This window comes from Caretta caretta, chromosome 1 (genome assembly GCF_965140235.1).
Source record: "Caretta caretta isolate rCarCar2 chromosome 1, rCarCar1.hap1, whole genome shotgun sequence".
Lineage (NCBI taxonomy): Eukaryota > Metazoa > Chordata > Testudines > Cheloniidae > Caretta > Caretta caretta.
This window is the reverse complement of record NC_134206.1, coordinates 137,715,345-137,728,322: the sequence shown is the minus strand read 5'-3', so window position 1 is coordinate 137,728,322 and position 12,978 is coordinate 137,715,345. Positions and strand designations below refer to the sequence as shown.

Below are 12,978 nucleotides of genomic sequence, written 5' to 3'. Positions count from 1 at the left end.
AGAACCTCTTACTGCAGGCCATAGCATTTGTGTTTTGTCATTTGTAGCGTGTGCTTTTTGGTATTTGAACGTTGTAAAACTTGTCAGATTCACCATGAAATAGCTTGAAACATGATTTTGTTCACTTTGGGGTCATGCGTATGAGTCTATCATGACTAGTTTCTCATGACTCTCCCAAATCATTGTAGATGGTAAGGTTTTTGAGGCAGGGATAGTTGTTTCATTAGCTGTATGTACCGTGCATAGCATAATGGGATTCCAGTCCATGGCTAGGTACTATCACAATGCAAATAATAACAGTGGAAATGACAGATATTTCCACATCCTCCTGGACTGAGCTTAAGAAAAGGGGAAGACAGTGAGAAGAGATCCCTCAGCACCAAAATCCTCCAGCCTGACCAACCCACCTGAGACTGAACTACCTGACTACAGGTAAGTCTGATCAGACCCGCACCAGACTTATTTCCAAAGGTAGAGCCTTGGCAGAAGGAGTGACTGACACCAAACTAGAAAGCACAGTGAGGATCAGAGCAGTATGTGATGGAGGGGGCAGGCAGGAGGTGGTTACAGAGCAAATTGAAGTGAAAGAAGGTAGAGATGGGGTATCTGGAATAGACTGGGCTATGGACCAGCGGAAGAAGCCATGTCTGGAATGTGCAAAGAGTGCAGAAGGAATGGGATCAGGGCAGTGAGAGGTGAGTGGGAGGTGCCCTCTGCACATTGCTTGAAGTCAGAGATATCTGAGAAAATGCAGCTCCAGTCATCTGCCAAAGCAGAGGGGAGCTCCCCTCCTTTCCCGTGCTTTTGGGACTTGATCCTATGCTCACTGAAGTCAATGGCAAAGCTCCCATTGACTTTAATGGTTCAAGATCCGGCCCTTGATAAGCAGCACTCCTCAAACCACTTCCCCTCCTCCTGGGCTGTGTGATGAGCACTGCCCTTCTGTTTCAATCAACTTTAAACCTTTGTCCCCAAAGGGAGGCTGTGGTGGAGGGAGGAAAAGACATTTGAACAGTAAGCAGGAGGTGGACTTGGGAAATGCTAAAGCACCCACCTTCTGGGGAGCCTTTCCATGATGTGTCATGTTTAAAACCAGCACAGCTGAACTGTTTTAAGATAAGGCCTTCCAGCCTCTGTGTGTGTGTAATATGTGTTGTCTGCTGTAGATTTGTAGCAATAAGCCGGCAGGATCAGTCCTCTTCTGCATGTTTTACAGCACCAGGCAACCATATGGTGCTTCATGTATAATATTATTTGAAAGTATTAGTTTTAATGTTTTCACTGTACGGGGTCATTTTTAGAACAATTTCTTTGAGACGTGTATGTTCTTGGATGACTTTGGTATCAAACAATATTCATTGCTTCTCTGACACAAGAAAGTGCATAATTCTGTAGAATCCCTTCTGTCTCAGAGTTCACAGCGCTATGGATAATTAACAGGTTTGCTGCATTTTCACACGCTTTTAAAAAGTTTTTATTTTTGAATGCTCTTAAATTATGAATAACCATGTATATACGATGTGACCTGTCTGGAAATAGGAGAAACACAGTCTATTACAATATCCCTGCCAATAGAACTAAGATTTCCATATTATGCTCTCTAAACTGAACTTTTCTGGCTCTTGTTCCACTTGACTCAGAGTGGGAGACCCAACTCAGAAAACCTCCCCAACCTCCAAAGAATCTAGGCTGCTGAATATTTGTTAGGACTGTGAAATGGCTAGTTAAACATTACCTGAAGTCAGTCTTCCTCTCAATGCTACACAGCCTTATCCCTTCTTGTGACAGCCTTAAGAAGGCTAGTTCGATCTATGGTTTGAGGGATGACGGCCTTCAAGGTCCCAAGCACTCTGTCTGTGATCCGGCAAAGTGATCTGGCAAAGTACTTAAGTACTAGCTTAAGGTGTGAGCGGTCCCAGTGAAGTCAAAACATGTCCTTTACTTCCTTAAAGCTAAACACGTGCTTAAGTGCTTTTCTGAATAGGGATAGACTTAAGTATGTGCTGAAAGACATGCACATGCTTAAGTGCTTTGCAGAATCAAGGCCCTAGTCTGGAGGGAGACCCTTCAACTGGAAGGACAATTGTGCATATGGTGGGGCCTTTGAGGATAACGGGCAATCTCTGTCAGTAAGTGAAGTGGAAATGGTTATGGAATACGAGATGCTAGGAGCAGTGCTCTTAAGGGAGCAATGGTTTATCTCAGCAGCTGTTGCCTTAGCAGTAAAGTGCTTCAGGGCACCATAGATTGGGATGGGGATTACTGGGGAGAAGAAAATGGCTATAAAATCTTTCCCACCCCAAAAAGAATCTAATATATGAAAAGACCTGGAACTATTCCATGTACAGGTACACAGCTGGCTCAGCTGCACTTTAACACTGAGGGACTTGGAACAGTGAAGAGAGTTATACAGGTATAATCAAAATGGTATGGTTTTCTAGCGTAGACAAGGCCATAGATTCACAGTGATCATGCAGATGTGTTCATGCTTTTCTTTTTATTGTGTTCTTTGGTCTTAGTGTTGTCAGACTTTTTTGCCTGATTTTTAGGAAATCCCTTAGTAAACTCTTTAACGCCCCCCTCCCCCCAAAGAACAAACAAAAAATTCCTCCTCAAACCACTGGCCTTCATGAATTTGAATAATATCATAGTCTCATTTTACAAGTTCCCTTTAATTTAAATCTGGTTTAAAAGTCCCAGACACTGTTGGTTGGGCTGGAATGACTTATTGCAATAATAAAGGACATCATGCTAGTGTTTGAGGGTGTTTACCATTCTATTCCGTTCTACTGCATTTGAGCTACTTATTCATTAACTGCTTTATTATTTGTCCTACACTCTTAGCGTCTGTGGGATCAAGTAGACAATTTACAAATGGAAAAAATAGGCAAAATTCTTAGAATGAATTATTTATTACAAATTATTTTGTCAGCTTTTCTTTCAGCTTTCCTAGATCAGCAGAACTAGGATGGCATTGCAGTTCAGTATTTGTAGTAATGATTCACATTTATATTACACTTTGGGGCTAGATTTCCAGAAGGGTTAAAAAGCACTTTTCAGGCTTCACTAAATGTAAACAACATCAGAAATCACTTTACTCACCAGTGAAACATAGCAGCCTGTAAGATGAAACATGACCACTGGCCAGAGTACAGAGTAACGCTACATATAGGCTTAGGATAGCAGTGAATAACTTATTTCAAGTGAACTAAGCAGGGAATTTTAGGTAGGTGGAAAGTACCTAAAACAAAGTTGGCCAGAACATCCGAGCTAACATCTGTACTCTTGAAAATAAAGTTAAAAAAAATGCCATGGATGTTTTGATAATTAACAGCATATGTAGTCAGTCCGTTGGTTTTACATCTTGTCCAGAAGACTGCTCCTCACACAGCATGGTGTCCACCGACTGTATATGGAGTACTGTCTTAGTACTGATATAGATCTTGGACTATTACCTGCTCAATCACCAATTTCATATATTGGGGTTTCCTTAATGTTCTTTTACTTATAAGAATTGATAAAATAAGATCCCCGGGAGGGCAGCACTTCATCATGTGGCAAAAAATTATTACCATGAGCCCCATCACGGCACAGTACACATGCGCACACACACACTCAGAGAAATACTGTATGCATCCAGTAAGGAATGCCCACAATAACATGCTAAAACCATCACTGTCAATTCACTTGTGAACAATACTCTCTGTGACTACAATAGTTTTGCTTGAGTAAGGTCTGCAGGATTTGGCCAATAATTAATACCGGAAAACAGGTAAGACTGTTGTGAACAGGCAGACTCTCAGCACTGTGCACACCCTGGGTTAATGTCGAAAACTCATCCCCCTTCCTGCGGTTAGCCTTTAGCAAACCATGAACCTTAGTCGAAGTTTTCTCCTGAGTTTGGTTTGTTCCTAGGATATCTTCCTGCTGAGCCTCCCTGTCCATGGCCTTATACCTGGTTCCCCAGTTCTTTGGAGATATGCGAACCCTTTACCTTCACATTGGTTAGAGCTACTCGGAGTCATCTGTTCTGCTGAGTCAGCAGAAATAACTCTGTAGACAGGGCACTACTCTTTACGTGCGGACTGAGTCATAGAAATACAGGGGTTTTCTGCTATAGAGTCCTGGAACATGGCACCTTCTCACAAATGGGGGTATTTTATTAATACTGACATCAGGCAACAAGGTGAATTGGGCCCTATAGGTACAATTCTGCCTTTGGGGTGGAAGAGAGTTATATCATTCCAGCAGGAGCTCCAGCTGGCTTTGTGTCTCAGGTAAGCGCAGTGTCTCCTGGAGCTGCCTCACTGTAAGGAAAATGCTGTTTTTTGAAAGTGTTGTTCTTATATGCTGCATTCCGTACACATTGCAAGTGCACTGCCCTTCTGATGTTCCTCTTTCGTCGTAGAGGGCATCTCTATCAGCTTTGGAACGGTCAGAACAGCTGATAAGGAACGCAGCCAGTCTGGAAGAGCTGCTTCGAATCACTCACGCGGAGGACTGGAAGCTGTGGAAATGCAGGCTAAAGCTCAAAAGCCTCTCCAATTTAGATTCCCGATCTGCGTCGCATCGCTCCACCAGATTTGCTGCTGCTTTCTATGACATTGAGACACTGAGAGGTAAGTGTGTGGTTGTTCATGAGTCATCAACTTCATCTTCAGGATCACCGAGCACATCTGTGACTAGGAGTTAAATAAACAGGCATTCTTAGAATAGATCAACTTCAGAGGGGAAATGGTGAACAAGGAAAGCAATATCATATGAAGGAACGTGTTAGGCGACAGCCTGCATACGTCTCCCTGGTTTATGGTCAGAGCTGGTTTAGTGCTCTCTGTACACAAGCCAAAGAAAAGATATATGAAATATGGATTTGCCAGTCAACAAAACAAGAGGAGAAGTAAACATGCAGGAATGGCTTGGAAAGGCTGGCTGAGGGGGACTGCCAACAGCAAAATGCTAAGTCCTGGAATTTGCCTGCAGGCAGAAACAAATGAGCTTTACAGAAAGCATTGGAATTCCTACTTTTATGAGCTGTGTTCTGATATAAGACACCTCATCAGCAGAGAGGTTGCCACCAATATGTATGGGTGAGAGCTACCTAGCAAGGAGGTATTCCCTTGATCTTCTTTAAGAGTCTGAGAAAATCTATCTGGAGAGTGGAAGTAGGTGCTGAAACAAAAACAGACTTAATACCCGAATGAGATGTAGGTTAGTCATAATCTAGATCCCCACTTAGAATGAATTAAAATACAACTCCCTTCAAATGAGAGAATCAAGATTTAATCTAAGTTCATTGAACTCAAACAAAGAGACAGTGATTGTTCCTTGATGAAGTGAATAGATATTATATGACAGACCCTTATTATACAAGCTGTGACGTAACAAGGTGTAAAAGATCTGTTCCTTTTATTGTACAGTCCTGAACTTGATATGATGTGACTACAACCAGAATATTCACTTCCCTGTGTGGAAGCCAGAAAACAGTGATCCTATTCCCGTATGACTTCTAGGATATTTGCAGTCCCTCTTTCACATCTTTGCTGACACTTTCACATCTTTTGCTTATTCATTTTAGAGAAACTAAGACTTGGCTGTGTTAGCTGAACCATAATTTGCATCTCTGAGCTGGAGCACAAAGACACAGACCAAAATGCCCTCACTAAATTAGCGTTTAGATGATTGAATGGGATTTAGAGTCAGTCAGAATTTAAGGCCAGAAGGGGCTACCAACAATCTGACCTTCTGTATATCACAGGCCAGCAACTGCCACCCAGCACTCGCACACTAAACCCAACAACTAGAATTAGACCAAAGTACTACAACCCTCAAGCAACTTAACTATTGTGTGCCACAGGCAAAGGACAGGAGGGACCAAATTGCACCAGCACCTGAGGCCTCTCCAATGGCAGGGAATTGATTTAGTGAGATAAGCTTACATGAGCCAAGCAAGCAACCAACACCATATGCTGCAGAAGGCGGTGAACCCACCCACCCCCGCACATGGTCTCTGCCAGTCTGACCTGGTGGAAAATTTCTTCCTGACCCTGAGTATGACAGTGAGTCCAACTCTGAGCATGTGAGCAAGGTTCATCAGCCAAGCACCAGAGAGAGAGAATTCTGAGCACCAATCCACCCTATCCTGTGTCCAATCTCCATCTGTAGCAATCTCTGTTGCTTCAGAGGAAGGCGACCAAAAAAAGCAGAATACATTAGCAAAAAAATATCATTTCCTGACCGATGCAGGTGACTGGCTGAAGGAACGTAAGACATAAACCAGAGACCGCCCCCCCAGGACTACCAAGAGCAGTTGTGCACCACCAAAGGCAACCCCGTCACACAATTCCATTCAGATTTGTAAAGCCCTGTCTTAAAACTAACTACGTTGTTTGTTGCCCCCACAATTCCTATTGGAAAGCCATTCCAGAGCCTCTCTCCTCTGATGGCTAGATACCTTCTTCTAATTTCCAACCCAAATTTATTCTTGTGCCAACATTTTTCTTAAACTTAAATAGCTCTTCTCCCTTCCTGGTGTTTACCACCCTGACCTACTTAAGAAAAGTGTTCCCACCAGTCGCAGAATTTATTTTAAAGACAACAAAATCCTAGTACATTGTGATCTGAGAACGCCTGGAGGGGATAGTTAAAGGACATGGAATTTATCTATGCACCTTTAAGAATTATGCACAGAAGCATTAGCAGTCATGGTCCAGTCATTGTATTGAACTAATGTCCAGTGCCAGTTGCTAGGTTTTTCTATAGAAAACTTGAAATCAACCTTTAGGTTTCTCATTTAGTGAAACGGCAAGACTGCAGACAACTGATAATCCTCCATTTGTCCACACAACGACACAACAGATGAGCCCAGCAAGTGGCATTGGTGCAGTGTATGGCAATAGACTTTTATCAACACCTAAAAGTAACATAACTGCTCAGCTAATAAGGTTAGAAGAACATTCACCCTCTCCAAAGAGTAGCAAGTGTAAACAGATGAATCAATAGTCTATAGATGTCCTTTACTTGTGCCATCTGGAGGAACTGTTAGCTTTCTTTTCCCTTTAAAATCTAACTCCAGATACAGAGCTGCCAAATATCCCCACCAGATCCAGGTGAGAAAATAATTTAAATTCAAATAATTAAAATTTGTGGTAGAAAAATCCTGTTAGGTCTTCTTCCCCATCTTCTAAGGCCGAATTATTCCAAGGCCAACTCTATTAATGTTTTAATATGCCCTGAATCACCACAGAATCTGACTGAGCACCTACTAAAATCATACACATAAACTTATATTTCTCTTCTCCTCTCCCAGTCATCAGGGACTGATCTCTGTCTATGGTGTATGTTTTATTTTAATGTGGTGGTATTATGTGAAGACTAGGTCAAAGATGTAGATGCTCATCACCCCATTGCTTGTCTCTCTTTACTGGTTCCCCATGAACTACCAGGGCAAATTCAAGGTTTTGTTCTTCATCTTCATCTTACCTGAGCTCCATGAATATGCATCTCTCACATGGAAGAGATGAGAATGACCACAAACCTCAGTGCGTGCAGAACAAAATGTAAAACCAACTTCTCTGACCTAGTCTCCCTACATCACCTCAGTTTTTCAAAGTGATTAATAGTGGAAGAATATGTATGCTTGAAGAGTATTTCTGTTATGCAAGTGACATCTTGAATGATTATGTGCACACAATTAAATTAGTTTGGAGAGCACATTGTTTCTACTTTAACAGGAAGCCTAAAGTCAGATTCTGATCTTGATACACTGGTATCAAATGGAGTAACTCTATCGACTCTAATGCAGTTACTCCAGGTTTACACTGCTGTAATGAAAATCAGAATCCATGCCCCAAAGTCCTAATTGCACAATGGCAAATAAATGGATCCTAGGCCAAGATGTTTAAAAGTGACTGGTGATTTTGGGTGTCCAATTTGAGACATCTTGATGGGACCCGATTTTAAGAAAGCGCTGAGCACCTCCCTCTGAAAATCAGGTTCCTTTGAAGTGCCTCAAGCTGGGTATCCAAAAATGGAGGCACTCAAATACACTGGTCATGTTTTAATGTCTTTGCTTATCGGTGATATCCTGTCCCTATTGAAGTCAATGGGAGTTTTGCCATTGGATTCCACCCCAGACCTGCTTCTTGTGCCTTTTTAACTGAATGCAGTTATTATTTTTTAATACTGTTCATAATGATTGTGCTTTCTGCAGTCATAGATGAGGAATGGCAAAAAACTCAGTGTGTGCCAAGGGAGACCTGCGTGGAAGTTGCCAAAGAGCTAGGTACAACCACCAACAAGTTCTTTAAGCCTCCCTGTGTGAATGTGTTCCGATGTGGAGGTTGCTGCAATGAGGAGAGCCTGGGCTGTATGAACACAAGCACAACTTATGTTTCAAAAACGGTAATTGAAACCATTTGTCTTCCTTCTTGCCTGTCACTGGTTCTGAAACAAAGTGAGGGAAGAGGATGCTGGGCCTCTGAAAACCAGTTATGGAGATACCTGAGGATACAGCTATTCTCTACAGTCATAATGATAAGAATACATTTGTATTGATACAGAGTGAATAAGGCCTGGTGAATGATGATTTAATGCCATTTTATACTCACTTTACACAAGTATACATGACAAAACCCAGTTCACAGCAGTGGAGAATAAGTTCATGTGAATGGACTATGGTCTCATGTAGCATTAACGAGTTTAATTCTTCTTTATTCTATAGTTATTGAGACCTGGGATTGCCTGATGCTAGTGGCTTATGGAGACTCCCAGCACCACTGACCTAATGGATTCTGTAGGAAATCTGATGTGTAGTGCCTCAGAGATAAGTTCTAAATTTTGAAAATTGTGACCAGTGACAAAAGTGACTAGTGATTTTAGGTGTCTCATCGTTTGGGTGCCCTGCTTCACATGCCTTAAAGACACTGATTTTTTCCAAGTGTTGTGCAGCTTCTCTTTGAAAATCAGGTGCCCTCAATACAAATGCCTTAGGTTTTCAGTGCCCAAAATCATAAATTGCTTTTGAACATGTAGGCTTAAATCAATAGGCAGATACTGCTAAGTAGCAACAGGCAGCAAATAACCTGAATTTTGCAGGCAGCACTAGTAATTTACAGTTGTTAAAACTTTATGCTTTATAGAGATACATTAAATTCTACTTATGAAAAGTTTTTGCACTGGTACAAAATTCATGGACAATTGTTTAGAGAGAGAGTTAAAATATTCCTGGAACAAGCATTCTAAACCAGTGGTCTTGATCCACCTCTGTTATTCCAGTTGTGTATCAGTGTAATTCCATTGATTTCAGTGGAGTTGTGCTGGAATAAAACTGGAGTAACGCAATGGTGAATTAGGCCCAATACCTTCTATGTAGGTGTTTGTTAATCAGTTCCATTTCACATCAGGAGGAGAGCACTCTTATGAGCTGTTGTGTGTATACCACAGATGTTTGACTAACTCAGAGGTATGCGTTAGGCTAGAAATCATTTATTTATTCATGTAGTTATGCTTGGAGCAGTAGTTCATAAGTCTGTTAAAAAACTAAAGTTTATTCAATTCTGCAGAGTGTAACATTCTTTTAACTTCCTTCAAAATAGCTATTTTCAAAAGTTTTTGAGTACATTCTGTTCCCAGATCCAACCATATAAATCCAGAATCATTCTACTAAAGTCAATTAAGTTACTCCAGACTTACATCAGTGTTACTGAGAACAGAATTGTTCCCTGAGCTCTTTATTTCTTTACAGAAAAATTGTAGGCTTCATGGCGAAACATCCACTGGAGGTTGAGACAGAGATGATAAATGAGTCTCTATAAAAGTGATTGAGGTTACATTGCTAATGTATGAGGAAACAACAAGTTCTAGTCGTCTACATGTTTTTCAGCTTTATTACTGAAACATACTGTTGATTGCTCAGCAAACGATATTTACAATATATTATTTTGTTAGCCCTGGGTGGACTAAGCTGATCAGTTCCTAGCTCAGTGGGCATTGCTTAATTGTCCCTTTTGGTTAACTTCGGTCAGACCTGTGGTGGCTAGCAGAAGAAGGGGGGGGGGGGGAAATGGCAGTGGGGAGGAAGCTGGCATTTAAAAGATTTTAAGGAATAATGATAGCTGTATAATAGAAACTGAACAGCATGTTTCATCCTCCTAGCTCTTCGAGATTTCAGTTCCTTTGACAAGTGTACCAGAGCCAGTGCCAGTCAAAATTGCCAACCACACACGTTGTAGATGCTCAGCAACTGCTCGGCATCACCCGTATGCCATCATACGAAGATCTGTCCAGTACCCAGAGGAGGATGGGTAAGGCTCTCTAATATTGTGTAAAGACACAGAGTGTACTGCATTAACTAGGAAGCGCTTTTATTTTAAGTCATTCACTACTGGCTTTTCCCCATCTTTTGCTTTCCCACTAGTTTTCAAACATCCTGGGTATTCTACAAACTTATAGAGCCAAACCCAAGCCTGCTGTAAACAGGTTTAGTCTGCACATATTTGGCAGCCAGATTGAGGCCACAGTTCAGCAATGACCTAACTAGAAGCACTTGGGTAAGCCCATCGCAGTTAATGTACCTACTCATCTCCTTAAAGTTAGGCCCGTTCCTAACTTGTGCATCATTGGATTGGGACATCAGTGCAGGCTGCCACAGTGTTCCTATCTAGGGTAATATGACACCATGCTTAATTTGTAATGAAAGAGGTGCCAGGGCTCAAGCAATTTTTTTACTTTCATAACATGGCAAGCCCAGAGGCGCCAGGGCTATGAACTGCCAAGCCTAGAGGTGCTGAGGCTCAGCCCTAGCAAGCCCTGGCATAAATTAAGCACTGCTATTGCCATTAATTCACATAATACAGTTGACAGGTCTGGCAGTAAATACTTGTCTTGAGCACACTAACTGACTAGTGTTTTTCAGGTTTCAGAGTAGCAGCTGTGTTAGTCTGTATCCGCAAAAAGAACAGGAGTACTTGTGGCACCTTAGAGACTAACACATTTATTAGAGCATAAGCTTTCGTGGGCTACAGCTCACTTCATCAGATGAATAGAATGGAACATATAGTAAGAAAATATATTTTCTTACTATATGTTCCATATATTTACATACAGAGAAGGTGGAAGTTGCCATACAAACTGTAAGAGGCTAATTAATTAAGACGAACTATTATCAGGAGAAAAAAACTTTTGTAGTAATAATCAAGATGGCCCATTTAGACAGTTGAGAAGAAGGTGTGAGGATACTTAACATAGGGAAATAGATTCAATATGTGTAATGACCCAGCCACTCCCAGTCTCTATTCAAACCCAAGTTAATGGTATCTAGTTTGTATATTAATTCAAGCTCAGCAGTTTCTCCTTGGAGTCTGTTTTTTGAAGCTTTTCTGTTGCAGAATTGCCACCCTTAAGTCTTTTACTGAGTGGCCGAGAGGTTAAAGCGTTCTCCTACCAGTTTTGGAACGTTATGATTCCTGATGTCAGATTTGTGTCCATTTATTCTTTTGCGTAGAGACTGTCCGGTTTGGCCAATGTACATGGCAGAGTTCTTGTGAAGCTTTTTTCAAATACCTGACCATATTGTTTTTCCTTCTAGTTGCCCCTTTACCAACAAACTTTGTCACAGCGGCTTGATATGGGACAGCAACAAATGTGAATGCGTGGTAGATAAAGAACATCCTGGCAGAACGGAAGGTAAAAGTAGTATTGTTGACTGACATTTCTGTAGCTACCATCTCTATCTGAAGGGGCTTGATAAGGTTCTCTCCTTTTTCTCATTGAGATTTCTCTTGGATTCTAAATCAGTAGACTGCATTGCCTTATTATATAGCACTCTAGTTGTAAACACACACACAAATGGTGTTACCTCATCTCATTTTCTTCTGAACATTTTCGCCTTTTCATATTAGTAATGGGAATAAGGAATAGCAATGTACTGGAAGGAATTAATGTAGCTGGCAATCACGCTGAATTGTCATTGTACACAGATGACTTAGTCGTTTGTTTAGGGGGCTTTCAACTCTGTATCCCCCATCTATTCGCCTGTATTCAAGAAATGTTCATGTTTTTCTGAGTTTAAAATAAATTGGCAAAGATATTACCGCACAAATTCAGGGCTATGTTCTACCTTCATATATAGTGCACACATGAAAACCTGACTGAAATTAGTAGGGTCGTATGAATAAAAATGTGCAGAGTGTGGACTTCTGCCCCCAGTAATTCGAGAGTTTGATCCTGCAAACCATTCCTCACATGATTGGTTCTTATAGGCTAGACATGGCATCAATTGCACTTGAGAGGAAATGTGCTTGAGAGACACCCCTCTGAGGCATAATGCTTCCTGTGGTCCCCTCATGTGTCGGGGAAGGAGGGAATGTTTCACTCAAGCCTTTTACAGGGCTCTTTGTTCTCTTTCCCCTTGTGCCCAGCTCGTTTCCTGGCTGGCAAGTTGGCACTCAGGGTTGAGCTGTGACTTGCTCCCTCTCTCCTCAGTCCTCACCCAGTGCGTGGAGAGAGTTATGCATGCAGGCAAGACCAGGGCACACTCTATATGATACCAATGGGGCTACTTGTGAGAGTAAGGTGCTCTGTTAGGCTACTGGATACAAACTGAACAGAATAAAGTTAGTAGCAATGATATGTAGACGTGACTTCTAAGAAAGCATCCATCTTGGTATAAAACCATACGGTCATATCAGCTATTGCCTCCTTCCTGTTTTCTTGGTGGAGAAGAGTTGAATCCATAAAAGAAATCAACTGAAAACTTTCCTTGGGGAAAATAAACAAACTGCTATAAATCTAAAGAATCTTTCAAGATGAACATATTGAGAGGTATTAAAATCTCCCTAAACACCATACAATATTTATATTCAGGTGGGAAATAATGGGAATCTAATATACCTGGACTACATGGACACAGAAGAAAATCTTGTCTTTCTAGATGATCTTACATTCAACAAAATAAAGAATACAAGCCAGTAATAAAGGCAA

General features: G+C 41.3%; 1 protein-coding gene across 1 annotated transcript in view; it reads left to right on the top strand.

Annotated features, from left to right (window-relative positions):
- Nucleotides 1-12,978, top strand: part of VEGFD (vascular endothelial growth factor D) — a 33,621-nt gene that overhangs the window by 16,793 nt on the left and 3,850 nt on the right. The window contains exons 2-5 of the mRNA XM_048861552.2: nucleotides 4,409-4,619; nucleotides 8,210-8,400; nucleotides 10,153-10,301; nucleotides 11,585-11,682. Coding sequence (XP_048717509.1) covers nucleotides 4,409-4,619; nucleotides 8,210-8,400; nucleotides 10,153-10,301; nucleotides 11,585-11,682 — 649 coding nt within the window. The remainder of the gene's footprint in view (nucleotides 1-4,408; nucleotides 4,620-8,209; nucleotides 8,401-10,152; nucleotides 10,302-11,584; nucleotides 11,683-12,978) is intronic.